The following is a 21,628-nucleotide window of genomic DNA, read 5'->3' on the forward strand; positions in this document are numbered from 1 at the left end:
TAAGGACGTTGAGTGACACATAATATCGGTGATGTGTCTTCGGAAATGGGAAGCACCAAGAATTTGAGCAACCGCCTATGGACAGAGACGTAGCTTCTTCTTTAGCGTGAGGATAAGCTATGTTCAGAAAACCTACATTACATGCGGACAAAGGCGTTGCTGGTGTGGTCTAATGTCGGAGCACCAGAGTCTCGATCATGCATGCCCTAGTCTCGATTCCTCCTTGCGTCTCCCTTCTGACTCGGGGAACATTTGCACATGGAGAGAGAAATCTTGGATAGAGGGTTTTGTCGTCCGGGGTATTTACGAAGAAGCTATCAGCACAACGGAACTCCAATGACATTCGGGTGAGGATGTGGAACTTACTGAAGTGCGCAACTACCAGTTCACAGGCCGACCTCACAGAGGGGTGTGGCAGTGGGACCTTTCAGAAATGATCACAAAACAATCTTGAAAACCTGTTAACATTTTTCTTCCCCCAATTCATACCAAAATTCCAAAACCCGTTGCAGATACAGAGAAAAAGAAAGAAAAACAGATACAGATGAGTAGTGATTCTAGTGTAGGAGATTTGCATATATGCAAAATAATTAAAAATTAATTTTAACAATGTTAAAAAAATTGACATAAAATCTGTGGTGTACATTGTGACATGTTATGTTTGTACACAAGTTTTCGTAAAAACCAACATTTTATGTGGCATGTACAAAAAGACAAAACAACTGTCATACACGTAATGCATGGTGTAGCATCAAATTTGTCTTTTTGATAGGAGACATATAAAAAAATAAAATTTTCTGAAAACCCGTGTAGGAACATACAATGTCTAGATGTACATGCAAAATTTTATTTCTGGAATTTTTTTCACTTCAAAATATATTTTAACATAACGTCAATACGCTCACAATGAAACTGCGCAATTGGTCTCGATACGTAAGAAGCAATATGTTTTGCCTCTTGCATACGCCCTGAACCAAACCAAACAAGTATAGATGTCAGTACACCAATCGAGCAGCAATGTTAACTTAACAACTGAACCAAGATTCAAGGAGATCCATCTTAGCAAAATACCAGAATCGTCCACTTGGAACGTATCCACCTGGTATTACCACAACAATTTCTACAACGAACGTCAACATTACCAGAACAGTTTTAACTCGAATTAGGCCATCGTCAGGGCTAACTTTTTCTTTTCGTGTGGCAAGAATAGGGCCCGTCTTCTACAGGTTAGTAGCTAACGGATGAAAAAATATTTAAATTTCCCAAATTTATGTATCTGATTCTGCCTTCTCCAGCTAGACCAAAACTGCAGTAGCCAGAATAATCGATTATTTCAAGACTGGAAGAAAATGTCCATTCCGGGTGATAGTAAAGCTATATAAGCGTCCAGAGCCATTTAGGACGCATACACATTACACATGCATCCAACCAAGGGCATCGCCATGACATAGCATTGCAATAATAACCACGTGGAAATCTCAGACAAGATAATAGAAAAGGTACTTCAGTTACTAGGCAACGTTTAGCTGGCACTACTAACTGCCACTAAGAGGGAACGTCCTGCCCCAGCTAGGCCATGTTTATAAGATTCAAGTAGCCAATGGCAAAGGAACCAACCACAGGTACCGTGCTACAGCACAGAGATGTACATACTACATAGTGCAAACCCTTTACGTACAAGCCCAAAGATCAGGCGCAGCTGATTCTGGAGCAAGCTTACCACCCACCACCACCACTGCCAGCATCCCCACCCTTGTTGCTGCTGTCCCATCCACCACCACCTGCCTTGTCCCAGGAACTGCCACCACCGCCTCCTTGGCTCCCGCTCCCTTCGGCCTTGTCCGAAGATCCTTCCTTCCTAGAACCACCTTCTGAAATAACATGAGAAAGAGTGCTTTAAATCAACTTGTAAAATTAGCATAGCAAATACATGTGAACAGACAAGGAAGTGAGAAATGTGATTGGACTTTAAACACAGGATGTTCGGGGCAAAAAAACAGAGGGCACGTAGTGAAAGCACTGAAGCTTAAACACAATTGAGCTTTCAAGTGACAGTCACTGTTTGCCGCAGAGGATCCTAGGTGGACATACCTGAACCTCCAGTTCCTTTTGACGAATTCCAGCCATCATCACTGCTCTTTCCCCATGATCCTCCTCCGCCTGCTGTAGTGTCACCAGGAGGAGCACCCCACTGACCTAGGATGGAGGATCCACTGCCAGAAGATGGCTTGCTTTGACTCCAGGTGTTGTTTCCATCCTTCTTGCCTGCCTCATCTCTACCGGATGGTTTTGGCGCTCCCCAGCTATCATTTTTGTCACTCCCCCAGCTGGACTTTTCTTCGTTGTTTCCCCACGATCCTCCCCCAACAGATCCTCCACCTCTGCCAGCAGTAGTGTCGCCAGGTGGACCACCCCACTGGCCCAGGATAGATGATCCACCGCCAGAAGGTGGCTGGCCCAGGATAGATGATCCACCGCCAGAAGGTGGCTTGTTTTGATTCCAGGTGTTGTTTCCATCCTTCTTTCCTGCCTGATCACCTCCACCAGATGGCTTCGGAGCTCCCCAGCTATCATTTTTGTCACTTCCCCAGCTGGAGTTGCCTTGTGAAAAAGCTTGATCTCCTTCGGTGTTTCCCTTTTTGCTGGCATTCCAGTCCGTCGACTGAGACCAACCACCACCACCATCTTGACTGGAGGACCTTCCCTCATTGTTGTCATTCGAGTTTCTGTAACCACCACCTCGGCCTCCGTTTCCCCTGCCAGAGCTCCAACTGCCTCCATCCCTGTCTCCTGACCCAAAGTTGTTGCCTTGATTGCGATCACCTCTACCAAAACGCCCTCTACCTCTTCCTCTGCCACCTTCAGACCTTTCTCCACCTGATCCATCATTTATGTTACTTCCTCCATCCCATGACGAGTCCCCAAACCTTCCTCTCCCTCTGCCTCGATTCCCAGCTCCGAATCCACCCCTACCGAATCCAGTCTTATCATCACCATAATTTGGCTTCTTCCAAGCTGGCTCTTGATCTCCACTTGAGGAGCTTGGTTTGCCCCAAGAAGATTCCTGATGCCCAACAGAGGAACCAGAAGTGTTCCAACTCCCTCCATTTCCATTGCCCCAGGTGTCAGCTTTTTCCACTGCTGCAGTAGAAGATACTTTGCTTGCCCAGGGATCAGTTTCTTGTTCCTTGCCTACAAGAGAATCAAATATAAGCATCACAAGGTACCACAAGAAAACAAAATCAAAATGTTCACCCAAACACAGCATCAAGTATGAAGAGTTCAGTAAGTCCCCTAAGCACCTTTAGGAGTAGAAACAATCTTGCTTGACCAAGGATCATCTCGTCCTTCTTCACCTAAACATGAGCATAAAAGATAAGCTTGCAGCATATACACCAACAGTCTAGCGTAAAAGTATATTTTTCTTTGTTTTAGAACTACCAGATGCAGCATTCTCCGACTTAGACCCAAGGCTGCAGGATAACTCTTTCGCCTTTGTGTTCCAGCCATCATTGTTCTCGGCACCTGCAGTCGAAGTCACCTTACTTGACCAAGCATCATTTTGTTTCTCTTGGCCTACAAGATTGAGAAGTCAACATACAACTATGGCTCAAAAATCAAAACATCAAACTGAGTACTCCCTCCGTCCTAAAAAAGGATGTCTCAACTTTGTCAAAAGTTGCATGTATCTACACAATAAAACTCATCTAGATACATACATATCTACGTAAAGTGAGACATCCTTTTCTGGACAGAGGGAGTACGAAATATGGTTATTTCAATTATCTCTTCGTCACCTTTTGTAACCACCTTGCTCCCCCAAGGATCATCTTGTTCACCTACACAAGAGAATACAGGTAAGAACCTTGTAGTACTAGTATTCTCAGTATTTGGCAGATATCATCTTTGCTAAAGCCAAGGATCAAGCTGTGCTTCACCAACAGTCAAGAAGAAACTAGTCAAGAGTAATATTCCAATTATATCTTCGTCACCTTTTGTAACCACCTTGCTCCCCCAAGGATCATCTTCTTCACCTACACAAGAGAACACCGGTAAGAACCTTGTATCTTTGCTAAAGCCAAGGATCAAGTTATGCTTCACCAACAGTCAAGAGTAATAAAAGAGGCACAATTCTAAGCAGTATGAGAAATTTTAGTGTAATCCTGACAAAATTAAATAAGCACAAGTACAGGTTTGATATTTCTTTAGGTCCTGATGGCAATATCAAATTGAAAGGTGATCCAAAACTTAAGTGTACATTTATACTAGAGAAAGTAGTACTCCAACCATGTCCATCTGATAACGCTGCAAGTCTGAAACAGGCTACTCACCTCCAGACAGTTTTTTATCCTCCGAGCAGTTCCAGGTGGAAGTCTGATTTTCATCGCATGTCTTGGTGCCTTCACTGCCACTCCAAGGCTGACTGTTTCCCCAGTTTGGTGTATCACCACTGCTCCTTTCCCTTCCAAACTCAGAGCCGCCTCCATTTCCATTTCTCCCACCATTGTCTCTTCCTCTCCCTCGTCCTCCATATTGGCCCCTTCCTCTTCCCCTGTATCCACCAGAATCTCCAACTTCGTTATCTACCTGTGTACCAGACCTCCAAGAGGGCTTTGCAGAATTGTCATTATCCCATGATCCCTTCCAGCTTTCTTGGTCATTTCTGCCACCCGAATCCCCAGATTCCCGGCCCCGGCCTCTCCCACGTCCTTGCCCAAACCCACGCCCAGCTTCAAAGTTTCCAGCAGGTCTGCTCCAGGTGCTATTCTGACTATCTCCCCCAACTGCCTCTCCCTTGTTCCAGCTTGATGAACCAGCACCCCCAGAAAATTTTGGTGTACTCCAATCACTGCCACCAAGTTGGTCTGATGATCCAGCTTTGTTCCACTCAGCTGCTTGGTCACCATTGGTGTCTTTTGACTTCTTCCCCCAGGCATCATCTTGAGCAACAGGCAAAGCATCAGACTTAGCCCAGGCATCATCATCCGAGCCGACACGAATAGCAACAGCAGTATCCCAAGACCCACTCTTGTCTGTGTCTTTCGATCCTGTCCCTTTTTCTTGATCTTGGTTTGACTTGCCAAAAGGTTGGCCCCATCCTTGACCGTCCTCTTCCTTCTCTGGTGGCCCTGGCAAGTTTCCCCAACTATCTGCTTCCTTAACTACTTTAACCTTACTGCCCCAAGGATCTGTGTCACCACCAGTTGCCATGTCCACCACCTTGCATGCTTCACCCCAGTTGTCACTCTTTTCACTATCCTTGTTGACTGCTGCTCCACCCCAAGAGCTGCCACCAGCATCAAATCCACTACTACCTCCAGCTGGTTTACCCCATGCATCGTCACTGGAGCTTTCCTTTTGTGTAGTGCTATTGCCCCATGGATCAGAATCACCATCAGCAGATGTTGGTTTCTTACACCAAGGATCAACTTCTGCTTCTCCATCTGAAGATGTAAAGGTGAATCAGCAAAACTATAAACACATCAACTACTGGTGAATGAACGTAAAAAAATCAACAAAACATAAGAGGAACTTTGTCATATAATATTTTGCATTGCTGCAGAGAGATGATGTCTCCAACTTCCCCGAAAGTGAAATAAATGACTACCACGCATGAAACTCTCGACCTTTATATCATGCTTTAGTATGCACCATGATACAAGATCATTTCTGTTGGTGCAACTTATAAAGCTCAAGGTTTGCAACCATTAGAGATCAATATGCAAGTATTATTTGCTATACTGCAGGCCAAAGCTCATGGTGTGCTATTAATGTATGGTGGATTTTACTGTACGACTTATATCTCCATGGCATGCTGAGCAATGACAGTTACAGTATCTGCACTTCATTGATAGGGAAAATTTGCTACAGGACACTGTTAATTTCTGACGTTTGCCACAGAACACCACTCATTTGTGTCTTTGCCAGGTACCATTACAATTGTGTGCCACATTTGCCAGAACACACCGCATGGCCAAAAACGGGAAGTTTGGCACATTGTCTTCAAAACCAGTCATAGCATGCATGGTCATCCAGGGCAAAAGTGCCGAACTTTCAGTTTTTTGGCCATGCGGTGTGTTCTGGCAAATGTGCCACAAAATTGTAATGGTACCTGGCAAAGACACAATAGGTCGCAGTGTTGCGGCAAATGCCAGAAATTAACAGTGTCCTGTAGCAAATTTTCCCTTATTGATAGCACAGACCCACACCAGGGAGAGGGAGAGTTCTAATACAAACTGTTTTACTTATATCCAAACCAACCTTGACTCAGCAGATCAGTCAACATAAATAAGCGTAATATCTGGACTGAATTTACATCTAAAGCTAAGTTAGGACAACAATATCATGCCCTAGAATTTGAAACCATTCCATGCGTACTGGTTTTGTTTTCTACCACAAAGATGCAAGTGGACATGGTGTGATATAAAAAAAAATACACTGTTTGCTGTTTGACTGTGTAGTCAACTGAATCGCGAGGTTATGCACAAAACACAGATTGATGTAAGCAGAGCATGGTGTTGCACGTGTAACATCGAAAAAAGCAAAAGCCATACCCTAGTGGACAGCACAGTTGATGGGGGTGCATAAGGGATGCAGAAATTAGTTTAGAGGAACAATGGACCTAACGAATGTCAGAAGACAGACATTGCATTTGAAGTGGTGGCCAATTATTCGAATTAATGACCACTTTATTATTTATATATATCCACTAAACATCATATATCCCTGACTGCCTAGTGCAAAGGCCTGAAATATAGGTTTTTACATTGCAATGCTTACAAACAAGAGCTGCAACATATGTTAACACCAGGCTAATTATGGTATTTCTAGGGAATAGTTATCACATGAAATACAGACCCTTACAAATTACAATATAGATGTAACACGTGTAAATTTCTTTCAAATGAAAAACATATCAGACGAAGGGTACAAAAGTTGGATATTTGGGGTAACACTTCCTACAACTTAATCATCTATTGGAAGATTTTGAGATCGAAAATCTTCTAAAAGATGCCCTACTATAAACAAGTTACTTTGTGATGTAGTTTGTTAAGAAGTCATGTTCCTTCCCATCCAACATGTTAATTCACTGTTCATCCCCTCACAGACTAAACTGATTTGTCTCATACAGCTCCTAGCAGGCCCAATCTATCCACTAATTGGTCAAATTCTTGCACCAATCCAAAGCCTTACAAAAATTATAGAATTTACAGCTGATCAGGTGTCTAATACTTTCAAAAGAATTTCCAGTAGACTAAATGGTGCAATATCATTCTTATCAAACCAACAGAAAAATAAATGAAGCTCCAAAATATTCTACTCCCTTCGACTCATATTACTTGTCGCTAATATGGATGTATCTAAAACTAAAATGTATCTAGATACATCTATATTGGTGAAAACTAATATGGATCAGAGGGAGTACCAAGATGGAAGACTCCAAACCATACCACATAGTAAGGCCTAAAGCTAGATATTACCTGCATTCTGGGCTGGAAATGCAGAACTTGAAGGTTGCCAAGAATCACTGCAGTGAATAATAACCAATTCAGTAATAGTAATTACAATAAATGCAAACAATAATTACTCAGGCCATTTATTTCTCAAAGCGATATTAAAATTTCTAAGTGAAATAAGCCCAACCAGAAAGAATTTGATACCAACCAGTTATGTACAAGAAGCAAGATAATAGGGAACTGGGTTAGCAGTGCAAAACAAAATGAAATAAAAAAGGCTGATGGATCCTAACAAACTCGCAAAGGGTACCCTAAATAAAAATATAAATACTCACTAAGGATCATCAAGTTATTGTGATCAGTGATGTACGTTCTTTTACATTCTGTGAACTTCTGGGCTATAAAGATTTAACGACCTAGAAAATTAAGAAGCTTTGAAGTAAAAAAATCAATATTCAGTATCCTATGTTCGATTAGTCAAATACATATAGCATTGCATATTATTTTGTTTCATAACAAAAAAAATAAAGGTGATAGTTCTAGTGCAGCATTTACTAGGATAGTAACAATAGGTATTTTCTTAGGAGAACATAATAGTTACAGTTGTTGCAGGCTTGCAGTACAGGAAACAACAGTTTTTAAGCAAGCAAAGATGTGATAGGAAATTATGAAGATCAGTAATAAAAGGTAAGATTCTTATTTAACACTTAGCCATTTGCAACAAGCCAGAAGGAAAAAATTGTTACTACTTAGTACGAGTTGCAATCCTAGGAATTTCTCTTTTGTAATGATAGTCTTGATCTACTCATTACCAACTACAAGAACAGAAGAACGAAAAATAGAGGATCGTTAATGTGCAAACAAAAATAAATCTGGTTCATGGCACTACTCGCATAGCATACAGTACTGGTAGCTATGATTAAAGAAATCGGATACAGCAAATTACTGATTAGAAATTAAAGGTTAAGTTTTCATCTTTTCATCTTTTGTGCAACTTTTGCAGCTCAAAAACTTAAGTTTTATATCCATTGAGTGTCCACCAACAAAAAAACCAAACGATTACTGCATATAAAAGATAGCATTACACAAAATAATACGTAAGTTCATCAACTTAAGATTATGGTTGCCATACTTTCTCCGCCAATTGCAAAGTAACTCATCTAGAATGATAGAAAGGTAATCTGAAATTGGTCCTTTTGGTTTCTCATTGTTGGTAACTGTTAACTGTTCATTAGCAAGTCAATTGCACAGTGCTGTTTTGATGGATGGGTAGGGTTGCATAAAGAGGATTGCATATGTAGGTCTACCAACCCATTCCCCAACCCAGACACATATTACAAAATCTTAAAAGTCCAGTTTGGCTGGTTTACAGGAAACCAGTAATTAATATGGAATCACAAATGAAACTGAAAAAATTGAAACGAACCTGCCAAGAGATGTAAATCCATTGTCCCATGAGGTTTTGGCTGTTTCTGAACCTAAATATAAAAGCAAGATAACAAATCCATGTATTAGAAGAACAAACTGATGAGCTATTATCAAAGAATTTGAGTCGTATGCACCTTATAAACAGTTAAACAATCAGTTTTCAATTTGTCACATCTTATAAGCTCTACTAATAGGGGACGTGGCCTCATTATAGGCAGTAGGCCAGTACCAAAGTAGCTTTGGAAAAGATGGGCAACTTTTTTTCTTGTACACATGACAGAGATCAATCTGGCATGTAGAAATAACAAGTGTGCATATGAAACAGACACTTACCCAAAAATGATGTATCATGATTTCCAAAAGAACTAGATGGAGCACTACATGAGTTATCCCTGGCATAACATAACAAGAAGCAAATGTCATGGTGAAATCATGCCTCAATATGACGATTCACACAACACTATAACAAGCAACAAGGTAAGAGAAGCTTGAAACATGATTTAGCTGCATACCCCCTTTTAGTCGGGACTGAGAGAAACTCTGCTTGCACTGCACAACATAAAACAATGAAGTAAAGCATTGCCCAAAGTATGTCTCTAATCCGAGCATACTTATCTAACTAACCTGTAACTATCTTCAGCAAAGAATCTAGCTTAACAGTTACATCATTTCGGAATATCCGAATTACACGGCAGAGATAGCCCTTCAAAGGACCCTTCCGTATACGGAGCATTTCCCGATTGAGAAGAGTTGTTCTCTGGGTGCCCTATAAGGCCTTTCGTCTGTATGGTCAAGGAAATCAAAACAAAATTTAACTTCTGTTTCAAGCCATAAAATCTAACCATTTAAAAACATGTAAAAAAATCATGAAACACTTACTGCTACGTTGTTCATTTTGCTCAGATGGTATAAAACCCGAGTCCGAGAACATGGGAATTGGACTATCCTCCTGATACACCAAAAACAGAGTGAACAAAAGAATAGTTCTGATTCATTGACAAGCAGATGTATTACATAAAACATACCGAATTTGTCAGTTCCCTCCTTTTCTTGATATTTTCACATGACCCACATTGGGCACAGAAATATCCGCCGTTCTCACTTTCACTTTCATTATATATAAAGAGTATTCCCATGTACAAGTGTTTAACAACTCCTTGCTTACCCTGCAACATAATATTAAGCAGGTCAGTTGGGGGGCCGAGTGGAAGGAATGCTTTCTCAAATACGGGAACTGCAAAGACATAATTCATAGCTATGAAGCATGTCACTACAACAACAACAATATATCATTTAACGTACAAGATTGGTGCAATTAGCAAATATTTGACCATGAACACAGAAGAATATAGAAAATATTTTAATTTAACGCTTTCATGAAAAGCAAAAAGGATGCATACTTCCACATACTGCTAACAAAATAAAGGCTTCATAATAGCTGACTTTGATAATAGGAAATTAAAATCTCACCTCAACTGGTCCTTCCAGAACTTTAACTGTGTCATTCATGGATATTGTCTTCTTCTGATGGTCAACAGCTGTAAACATTTTGTCTACGCATCCTCTGTTAATATCCTGCTTTCTAACTGTCACAGCGGTTCCTTCAGGACCACCCTTTAAAATCTACAAGAAAATCACTTGTTCTTAGAACAGAACACAAAAATGTGGAACTGAAGTCTGGTGTGCGCATGAGAAGGATACCTTAAAACCATCTTTTTCAACAGCAATAATCACCCCAAAATCTTTTCGCCTGCTCATTAGGAAATAAAATATGTTGAACCTAGTACTTAGTTGACATTGATCAGTGAATAAAGATCATAAAAAAGGGGACTCACCCAAAAAGTACAAGATCATGGAGATGGAATTGATCATCCTCGCCATCACCATCATCATCATAATTTTCTGCAGAACTGGAACCTTTAAGATTTGAAGAACTGGAACCTTTAAGATTTGATGCCTTGGAGCACTTGTCTTTAGAAGATGATGATGGATTCATATCAGGCTCTCTGGACACGTTCCTTTTCTTCTGACCATAAACGCTGGAGACCCAATCCATGTCATCAGCAGAAGTTTTAGTGCTTGGACTAGAAGAGAACTTGACACGCTCAGTATCCGTTGGTTGTATCCCCCAGTAAATCAAAGAACTAAGTGCAACTCTCTTATACAGGAAACCATCTTTGAACATCAAACTATCAAGCACTTCAAAAACATCACCAGTCTGACGATCACGCTTCCTCTCAATATGAGGTGCAAAGAGCCTAGTAGGATCAGCAAGATCATGGAAAGGATGTGAAAGCCTGATTAGAAACAAATGATAGCGCAAGGCTACTGGACACAGGACAATGAAACACTGGACAAAAATCAGAAACAATTACTCTAGCTCCTGTGAACTGATTAGTCGTGGTTCTGGAACTGGAGCTCCTTTTAGGGAAATTGCACCGCCCTGCAAAGGCGAATGCATACACCTGTTAGCCAGACAAGAACATAATGCAAATATAGAACACAATGCAACCAGGCATTACACACCACAGAGTTCACTGCCATACTTTTTACTGTAACACAAAACAACATTGGTGATCAACTTTCTACGACAAAGGCAGGTGTCCAAGGTTGACGCTAAAGCCACCAACACATACAAACATAGATGCATTACCCAGATCAGCATTGCTGCCAAATGGCAAGGAAAGAATTTTGGGAAGTAGGGACAATACATAGTGAAAATCAGCTGAACTATTTTTGTGATTGACAGCCAACAGAGTTCAACAAGACAGATATGAGTTTAACTTCAGCAAGCACAAATTGAGCTCAAGGCAGATGAAAATGTTGCAAGGCTTTTCACTGCCAAAAGAAAAAAAAATAGAATGCAGACAAAAGTGTAAGAGCATTACAAATTTTTTCGCAATAGCTCGGAGATCAACTCTTGGTATAAGCTTTATCAACACCCTTTTCCGCCCATCATCCGCACCGACAACCTAAAATTCAGAGATTTTATGAAGAAAGAATTTGAGAAGATATGAAGATGATAGATCACCACACCCCCAATTGTATTACAATACCTGTGCTAGATCTCCTTTATAATTTCCAGCTTTCATGCGCACCCATGTGCCTGGAGAGACTCCAGCTGGTTTTGCACGAGGTGATAGCAAGCTAGGAACTTCAGCTGCAGGAACAGGACTGCTTCGGCTTACATAAACATTGCAAAATCCTTTGCATGCCTGTAGGAAGAGATGACCATATGGTCAGTTGGTCATTTCACAACCAAGAAATTATGTACAGCATATACATGGAGAAATCAGAGGGGAAGAAAACTTATGTCAACTGTCAAAGATGAAGTATGTTTTTCAGATTTCAAATTTTGAACTTAAAACTTTGAAAATTATACGGGAGATAGGATGAATCGAAGTGTGTGAGAGTTAAGCGGAAAAAATAAAGAATTGCTACTCACAGAAGAAAACAGGACATTTTAAACCTTCACCAAATCTTGATGTTAAGTATTATCTTATATCATCTGAAACCACATAACGCAGTGGATCTCATGTTGTTTGATTTCAATGGAAGTATCCAACTACGCACCTCTGTAACATCACACGCCTTCTCAGCTTCAACAAAAACAAATCCTCTCACATGGTCAAGTGAGAACGCCGAGATAATTGGCACTTTTGTGCCATACTTCTTCAGGTCAACGAACTTCTGCATGAGGCAGAAAGCCATTTGCCGCTCACGCCCAACCTGCAATTCAGCTTACACGAATAAGCATCTAGCTATCAAACGCTAGACCAACAGAACAGAGCCGGACATCCAGCAATCACAAACCATGCATTTGACTCTCCAGATAATAGGCTCGTTCAAATGGGTGAACTCCTCATCCTCCGCGTCGTCATACTGGGCAGAGCCACCATGACCGGCATGTCTCACACGACTAGAGTAGCGCTGCCTGACGAACTCCTCGAGTTCGTCGCCGCTCAGCTCCTCTTCCTTCACATGCCCGAGAAATGGAAGAGGGTGTGATCTTTCGGCCCTTCTGTTGTTATCGCTTTTTCTCGGTGGCTCAGGAACGAAACCTGCAGTGCTCATTAGCAGAAGATTGTTATAAGGCAGTGATTGCCCAACAAGTAGAAACAAGCTTGTCTTGCGATAGTGAAGGGTGAACTGAGAATTATTAGTGCCTAGAAAGGGACAGTAACCTACAGTTCTCTGGTAATACTTGTTAATGAGAAAAGGCCAAACCCTCCTACTAACACTGAAAACCGGTAATAAAAAATGGCGTGATTTGTGTGGAGGTTTTGCCGTACTGGCCATACAAGAGAAAACCAACCATCCTAACTCTTGATTCCCTCCCACAAAGCAAAAAAAGGAAGAAAAAAACATAATGCAGCTAAGCACTTGAACATGCATCATGGTCACCATATATAAAGATGAAACTTGTTGTTTGGACTTGCATTGGTTAGGATTCCGGATTCTACAACTTTTAGAGTGTAACTAATAATCTTGGGCAGTAGGTGAGAGATTTTGAGACGGCTATCTCGAGGGTTTACTGTAACGAGTGGAGGAAACAAAAACCCCAACCAACAAAAATCTACTGTGGACGAGCAAAAAACACCCACTCAACACCGAACTAAAAGAAAGGGGATCTCAATGAAAGGGCGGGGGGTAAACGGGGCAGCATTGGTCGGAACCCTAAAACCCCACCCAATCGATCCGCGCGCCGAGGCCACGGACCGACCGCGTGGGTGGGTGACGGGAAATCGGACGGATCCTTACCGTCGTCGTCGTCGAAGTCCTCCTCGGACTCGGGCTCGTCCTCCTCCTCGTACTCGTCGTCGACGCCGGCGACGTCGTCGAAGAACTGGAGGACGCCCTCGCGGCGGCCGCGCTTGGCGGCGGCTTTGTAGGAGGAGGAGGAGGGGCCCGCGCCGGCGCCGCCGCCGCCGAGGCGGCGCTTGGTGCCGGAGGCGGAGGCGCCCGGGGCGTCGGAGGCGAGCTGCTTGCCCTTCCCCGTGACCGCCATGGCGGGGCGGGGCGGAGGGATCAGCGGCGGGGTGTGGGGGTGGGGAGAGTGGGGAATGGGGAACGGCAAGTGTCGCGGCCTGGTCGAGGAAAAGAGGGTTTTTTTAAGCCAGGAGACCCTCCGGCTCCGTGTCCGAGGAGTGGTCGTTTGCAGATGCCCCCTCGATTGGTCTCCGGTGGCCGCCGGTGGGTGAGCGGCGCGGTGCAGGTTGCGCGTGAGTGGGATTCTGTCAGTGGCGGCGTGGACGTGGCCTCGGGCCGATGAAGTGAGGCAGCCGAGGGCCCAGAGTTTGGCATTGGGCTAGGATCATCCACTTTTTCCATGAGGAAGAATTTGGAATTATCTTCTTTGTTTTCCTTTTCTGGTTTTCTGTTTGGTTTACATTTTTTAGTCTCGTTCCTTTTCTAGCGGTATATTACTCCAATTAAATTTGGGATAACTTAATTTAGTATCCGCATACTAAGCGTCTAAGCCTGGAAGGTCCGCTTACTAGGAGTCCATGCCATAGTACTGAACTATGTATAGAAAGAAGGAAAACATAATCCAAGAGAAGAAAGAACAAGAAGGAAATGAAAATGGATGCCTGAAAATAGCATGGTTATGAAAACTAGGAGGGTGGTGTTATAGCTTCTCATTTTGGAGATGGAAAGGAACGATAGTTTGAGGTATATAGATCCACCGAATGGCAATGTGCTAGGATCATAGTACATAATTATAGGACCCCACCTCATGAAAACAAGAGTGGAACCCTCCCTCCCTCCCAACAAAAATTTAAAAAATGAGATAAAAGCTTTCATATCTATAGATCTCTTTCATTTCCCATGGGGACGATGGAACAACTTCCACCATGCATCTTTCACCGAAGAGGCACTAAGGTGAATCGTCATGAATAAGAAGGGGATGTGAGGATAAACCACTAGTCGTGGCCTTTCATTTCAGTAAGAACAAGTGGAACACGCAAAGGAGGCAGAGACTTAGGCAAGAAGCACCAACTACATTCAAAAGTTTACTTTGGAGCAAAGGCTACAAGTGCCTCGTTATTTATGAAAAAATGAAAATTTGATGTCAAAGTTTCAATAAAATATGAAAAATACCTACATTTGGCCAACAATCTTCTTGGTGGTGGGTGATACGTCTCCAACGTATCGATAATTTCTTGTGTCCCATGCCACATTATTGATGTTATCTACATGTTTTATGCACACTTTATGTCATATTCGTGCATTTTCTGGAACTAACCTATTAACAAGATGCCGAAGTGCCAGTCTCGTTTTCTCGTCGTTTTTGGTTTCGTAAATCCTAGTAACGAAATATTCTCGAATCGGACGAAATCAACGCCCAGGTTCCTATTTTACCCGGAAGCATCCGAACACACGAGAACCGCCGGAGAAGGGAGGCGGGGCCACCAAACCCTACCCCGGCGCGGCCAAGGGGCGCCCCCTAGGGTGTGGGCCCCCTTCGACCTTCCTGCGCCGCCTCTTCGCCTATAAGAAGCCCCCGGATCGAAAAACCCGATACCAATTGACGAAACCCACGTAAACCCGCCGCAGCCGCCGCCATCGCGAAGCCAAGATCCGGGGGACAGGATCTCTGTTCCGGCACCCCGCCGGAGCGGGGAAGTGCCCCCGAAGGCTTCTCCATCGACACCGCTGCCATCTCCACCGCCATCTTCATCACCGCCGTCTGCTCCCATGAGGAGGGAGTAGTTCTCCATCGAGGCTCGGGGCTGTACCGGTAGCTATGTGGTTCATCTCTCTCCTATGTGCTTCAATACAATAATCTCATGAGCTGCCTTACATGATTGAGATTCATATGATGATGCTTGTAATCTAGATGTCATTATGCTAGTCAAGTGAGTTTTACTTATGTGATCTCCGGAGACTCCTAGTCCCACGTGTGTAAAGGTGACAAGTGTGTGCACCGTGTGGGTCTCTTAGGCTAGATTTCACGTGAATACTTATTCACCGTTGAATGGCATAGTGAGGTGCTTATTTATATCTCTTTATGATTGCAATGTGTTTGTATCACAATTTATCTATGTGCTACTCTAGTGATGTGTTATTAAAGTAGTTTTATTCCTCCCGCACGTGTGCAAAGGTGACAATGCGTGCACCGTGTTAGTACTTGGTTTATGCTATGATTATGATCTCTTGTAGATTATGAAGTTAACTATTGCTATGATAATATTGATGTGATCTATTCCTCCTACATATGCATGAAGGTGACAGAGTGTGCATGCTATGCTAGTACTTGGTTTAGTCTCGTTGATCTATCTTACACTAAAGGTTACTAAAATATGAGCATTATTGTGGAGCTTGTTAACTCCGGCATTGAGGGTTCGTGTAATCCTACGCAATGTGTTCATCATCCAACAAAAGTGTAGAGTATGCATTTATCTATTCTGTTATGTGATCAATGTTGAGAGTGTCCACTAGTGAAAGTGTAATCCCTAGGCCTTGTTCCTAAATACCGCTGAGTTACTATCGCTTGTTTACTCGTTTTACCGTGTTACTACCGTCGCAATACCACCACCATCAACTACGCGCCAAGCACTTTTCTCGGCACCGTTGTCGCTGCTCATACTTATTCATACCACCCGTATTTCACTATCTCTTCGCCGAACTAGTGCACCTATTTGGTGTGTTGGGGACACAAGAGACTTCTTGCTTTGTGGTTGCAGTGGTTGCATGAGAGGGATATCTTTGACCTCTTCCTCCCCGAGTTCGATAAACCTTGGGTATCCACTTAAGGGAAACTTGCTCGCTGTTCTACAAACCTCTCGCTCTTGGAGGCCCAACACTGTCTACAGTGAAAGGAGGGGGAACGTAGACATCAAGCACTTTTCCGGCGCTCGTTGCCGGGAGGAAAGGTAAAAAGGCACTCATACTACGGTCTCAGGTAAAGTATTTTTCTGGCGCCGTCGTGTGTGTGCTCGAAGCTATTTCCTTTAGATCCCGCAATTGCATCTTTTTGTTTCTTGTTTACACTAGTTTGGCATAATGGACAACAATGAGCTTCTTGTTCTATTTCCCGATTTAAAACATGGATTGTTTGATGCGAAAATTAAAAAACCTATGAAATCTTATTTGCATGCTCGGTAGTAATATTAGTATGAACGCTTTGAACACCAATGTTGCTAATGATATAGAAAATTCTAAGCTTGGGGAAGCTGGCTTTGATGAGCATGATATTTTTAGTCCCCCAAGCATTGAGGAGAAAATTTACTTTGCCGATACTTTGCCTCCTATTTATGATGATATTGGTCTTTTAGTGCTGCCTACTATGGAGGATAAGTTTAATTATGATTACAATATGCCTACTATATTTGATGATGAGAATAATAATGATAGCTACTTTGTTGAATTTGCTCCCACTATTACTAATAAAATTGATTATGCTTATGTGGAGAGTAATAATTTTATGCATGAGACTCATGATAAGAATGCTTTATGTGATAGTTATATTGTTGAGTTTGCTCATGATGCTACTGAAAGTTATTATGAGAGAGGAAAATATGGTTGTAGAAATTTTCATGTTACTAAAACACCTCTCTATGTGCTGAAATTTTTGAAGCTACACTTGTTTTATCTTCCTATGCTTGTTACTTTGCTCTTCATGAACTTGTTTATTTACAAGATTCCTATGCATAGGAAGCATGTTAGACTTAAATGTGTTTTGAATTTGCCTCTTGATGCTCTCTTTTGCTTCACATACTATCTTTTGCGAGTGCATCATTAAAACTGCTGAGCCCATCTTAATGGCTAAAAAGAAAGAACTTCTTGGGAGATAACCCATGTGTTATTTTGCTACAGTACTTTGTTTTATATTTGTGTCTTGGAAGTTGTTTACTACTGTAGCAACCTCTCCTTATCTTAGTTTTGTGTTTTGTTGTGCCAAGTAAAGTCTTTGATAGAAAAGTAAGTACTAGATTTGGATTACTGCGCAGTTCCAGATTTCTTTGCTGTCACGAATCTGAGCCCACTGCCCTGCAGGAAGCTCAGAAAATTATGCCAATTTACGAGCATGATCCTCAGATATGTACGCAACTTTCATTCAATTTGAGCATTTTCATTTGAGCAAGTCTGGTGCCATTTTAAAATTCGTCAATACGAACTGTTCTGTTTTGACAGATTCTGCCTTTTATTTCGCATTGCCTTTTTCGCTATGTTGGATGAATTTCTTTGATCCACTAATGTCCAGTAGCATTATGCAATGTCCAGAAGTGTTAAAAATGATTGTGTCACCTCTGAATATGTCAATTTATATTGTGCACTAACCCTCTAATGAGTTGTTTCGAGTTTGGTGTGGAGGAAGTTTTCAAGGGTCAAGAGAGGAGGATGATATACTACGATCAAGGAGAGTGAAAGCTCTAAGCTTGGGGATGCCCCGGTGGTTCACCCCTGCATATATCAAGAAGACTCAAGCGTCTAAGCTTGGGGATGCCCAAGGCATCCCCTTCTTCATCGACAACATTATCGAGTTCCTCCCCGAAACTATATTTTTATTCGGCCACATCTTATGTACTTTACTTGGAGCGTCTGTTTGTTTGTTTCTATTTTTGTTTGTGTTTGAATAAATTGGATTACATCATGCTTGTGTGGGAGAGAGACACGCTCCGCTGGTTCATATGAACACATGTGTTCTTAGCTCATAGTATTCATGGCGAAGTTTCTCCTTCGTTAAATTGTTATATGGTTGGAATTGGAAAATGATACATGTAGTAATTGCTATAAATGTCTTGGGTAATGTGATACTTGGCAATTGTTGTGCTCATGTTTAAGCCCTTGCATCATATGCTTTGCACCCATTAATGAAGAAATACATAGAGCATGCTAAAATTTGGTTTGCATATTTGGTTTCTCTAAGGTCTAGATAATTTCTAGTATTGAGTTTGAACAACAAGGAAGACGGTGTAGAGTCTTATAATGTTTACAATATGTCTTTTATGTGAGTTTTGCTGTACCGTTCATCCTTGTGTTTGTTTCAAATAACCTTGCTAGCCTAAACCTTGTATCGAGAGGGAATACTTCTCATGCATCCAAAATACTTGAGCCAACCACTATGCCATTTGTGTCCACCATACCTACCTACCACATGGTATTTACCCGCCATTCCGAAGTAAATTGCTTGAGTGCTACCTTTAAAATTCCATCATTCACCTTTGCAATATATAGCTCATGGGACAAATAGCTTAAAAACTATTGTGGTATTGAATATGTAATTATGCACTTTATCTCTTATTAAGTTGCTTGTTGTGCGATAACCATGTTTATCGGGGAACGCCATCAACTCATTGTTGAATTTCATGTGAGTTGCTATGCATGTTCGTCTTGTCCGAAGTAAGGGCGATCTACACCGAGTTGAATGGTTTGAGCATGCATATTGTGAGAGAAGAACATTGGGCCGCTAACTAAAGCCATGATTCATGGTGGAAGTTTCAGTTTTGGACAAACATCCTCAAATCTCTAATGAGAAAAGAATTAATTGTTGTCAAATGCTTAAAGCATTAAAAGAGGAGTCCATTATCTGTTGTCTATGTTGTCCCGGTATGGATGTCTAAGTTGAGAATAATCAAAAGCGAGAAATCCAAATGCGAGCTTTCTCCTTAGACCTTTGTACAAGCGGCATAGAGGTACCCCTTTGTGAAACTTGGTTAAAGCATATGTATTGCGGTGATAATCCAGCTAGTCCAAGCTAATTAGGACAAGGTGCGAGCACTATTAGTACACTATGCATGGGGCTTGCAACTTATAAGATATAATTTACAGGATGCATATGCTTTATTACTACCGTTGACAAAATTGTTTCATGTTTTCAAAATCAAAGCTCTAGCACAAATATAGCAATCGATGCTTTTCCTCTATGAGGACCATTCTTTTACTTTCAATGTTGAGTCAGTTCACCTATTTCTCTCCACCTCAAGAAGCAAACACTTGTGTGAACTGTGCATTGATTCTTACATACTTGCTTATTGCACTTATTATATTACTCTATGTTGACGATATCCATGAGATATACATGTTACAAGTTGAAAGCAACCGCTGAAACTTAATCTTCTTTTGTGTTGCTTCAATACCTTTACTTTGAATTATTGCTTTGTGAGTTAACTCTTATGCAAGACTTATTGATGCTTGTCTTGAAGTGCTATTCATGAAAAGTCTTTGCTTTATGATTCAGTTGTTTACTCATGTCATACACATTGTTTTGATCGCTGCATTCACTACATATGCTTTACAAATAGTATGATCAAGTTTATGATGGCATGTCACTCCGTAAATTATCTTTGTTATCGTTTTACTCGCTCGGGACGAGCGGAACTAAGCTTGGGGATGCCGATACGTCTCCAACGTATCGATAATTTCTTGTGTCCCATGCCACATTATTGATGTTATCTACATGTTTTATGCCCACTTTATGTCATATTCGTGCATTTTCTCGGAACTAACCTATTACCAAGATGCCGAAGTGCCGCTTCCGTTTTCTCGCTGTTTTTGGTTTCGTAAATCCTAGTAACGAAATATTCTCGGAATCGGACGAAATCAACGCCCGTGTTCCTATTTTACCCGGAAGCATCCGGAACACACGAGAACCGCCGGAGAAGGGAGGCAGGGCCACCAAACCCTACCCCGGCGCGGCCAAGGGGGGCGCCCCCTAGGGTGTGGGCCCCCCTTCGACCTTCCCGCGCCGCCTCTTCGCCTATAAGAAGCCCCCGGATCGGAAAACCCGATACCAATTGACGAAACCCACGTAAACCCGCCGGAGCCGCCGCCATCGCGAAGCCAATATCCGGGGGACAGGATCTCTGTTCCGGCACCTCGCCGGAGCGGGGAAGTGCCCCCGGAAGGCTTCTCCATCGACACCGCTGCCATCTCCACCGCCATCTTCATCACCGCCGCTGCTCCCATGAGGAGGAGTAGTTCTCCATCGAGGCTCGGGGCTGTACCGGTAGCTATGTGGTTCATCTCTCTCCTATGTGCTTCAATACAATAATCTCATGAGCTGCCTTACATGATTGAGATTCATATGATGATGCTTGTAATCTAGATGTCATTATGCTAGTCAAGTGGTTTTACTTATGTGATCTCCGGAGACTCCTAGTCCCACGTGTGTAAAGGTGACAAGGTGTGCACCGTGTGGGTCTCTTAGGCTAGATTTCACGTAATACTTATTCACCGTTGAATGGCATAGTGAGGTGCTTATTTATATCTCTTTATGATTGCAATGTGTTTGTATCACAATTTATCTATGTGCTACTCTAGTGATGTGTTATTAAAGTAGTTTTATTCCTCCCGCACGTGTGCAAAGGTGACAAGTGCGTGCACCGTGTTAGTACTTGGTTTATGCTATGATTATGATCTCTTGTAGATTATGAAGTTAACTATTGCTATGATAATATTGATGTGATCTATTCCTCCTACATATGCATGAAGGTGACAAGTGTGCATGCTATGCTAGTACTTGGTTTAGTCTCGTTGATCTATCTTACACTAAAGGTTACTAAAATATGAGCATTATTGTGGAGCTTGTTAACTCCGGCATTGAGGGTTCGTGTAATCCTACGCAATGTGTTCATCATCCAACAAAAGTGTAGAGTATGCATTTATCTATTCTGTTATGTGATCAATGTTGAGAGTGTCCACTAGTGAAAGTGTAATCCCTAGGCCTTGTTCCTAAATACTGCCGAGTTACTACCGCTTGTTTACTCGTTTCTATCGTGTTACTACTGCTGCAATAC

At 42.0% G+C, this 21,628-nt stretch overlaps 2 protein-coding genes across 2 annotated transcripts; both read right to left on the bottom strand.

The window, feature by feature from the left end:
• Positions 1-1,419: 1,419 nt before the first annotated feature.
• On the bottom strand, positions 1,420-9,620 carry LOC124707357 (protein RNA-directed DNA methylation 3-like). The gene is made up of 12 exons (XM_047239016.1): positions 9,510-9,620; positions 9,398-9,434; positions 9,219-9,277; positions 8,884-8,935; positions 7,482-7,528; positions 4,332-5,444; positions 3,993-4,034; positions 3,798-3,839; positions 3,442-3,576; positions 3,303-3,356; positions 2,092-3,192; positions 1,420-1,871 (listed from the first exon to the last, which is right to left on the bottom strand). Exons 1-12 carry the CDS (start codon positions 9,616-9,618, stop codon positions 1,717-1,719), a joined length of 2,946 nt encoding a protein of 981 aa, XP_047094972.1. The 5' UTR covers positions 9,619-9,620; the 3' UTR covers positions 1,420-1,716.
• Positions 9,621-9,626: 6 nt separating this feature from the next.
• LOC124707358 (protein RNA-directed DNA methylation 3-like) lies at positions 9,627-13,915 on the bottom strand (the record flags this gene model as incomplete). Its single annotated transcript, XM_047239017.1, has 12 exons — positions 13,647-13,915; positions 12,699-12,946; positions 12,459-12,614; positions 11,942-12,100; positions 11,774-11,857; positions 11,261-11,328; positions 10,721-11,143; positions 10,587-10,635; positions 10,356-10,508; positions 9,911-10,051; positions 9,765-9,834; positions 9,627-9,667 (listed from the first exon to the last, which is right to left on the bottom strand). Coding segments are annotated over exons 1-12 (1,839 nt in total), but the record flags the coding sequence as incomplete, so codon positions are not given.
• Positions 13,916-21,628: the final 7,713 nt, after the last annotated feature.

Source organism: Lolium rigidum, chromosome 4, assembly GCF_022539505.1.
Source record: "Lolium rigidum isolate FL_2022 chromosome 4, APGP_CSIRO_Lrig_0.1, whole genome shotgun sequence".
Taxonomy (NCBI): domain Eukaryota; kingdom Viridiplantae; phylum Streptophyta; class Magnoliopsida; order Poales; family Poaceae; genus Lolium; species Lolium rigidum.

What these genes read in the sequence shown, in the direction of transcription:
- LOC124707357 (XM_047239016.1), bottom strand. Translation starts at nt 9,618, where the DNA reads ATGCTCCGTATACGGAAGGGTCCTTTGAAGGGCTATCTCTGCCGTGTA. An exon ending in TCAGTCCCGACTAAAAGGGG is followed by an intron (nt 9,278 to 9,397) that starts GTATGCAGCTAA and finishes ATGTTATGCCAG; the next exon opens with GGATAACTCATGTAGTGCTC. An exon ending in GATTGTTTCTACTCCTAAAG is followed by an intron (nt 3,193 to 3,302) that starts GTGCTTAGGGGA and finishes ATTCTCTTGTAG; the next exon opens with GCAAGGAACAAGAAACTGAT.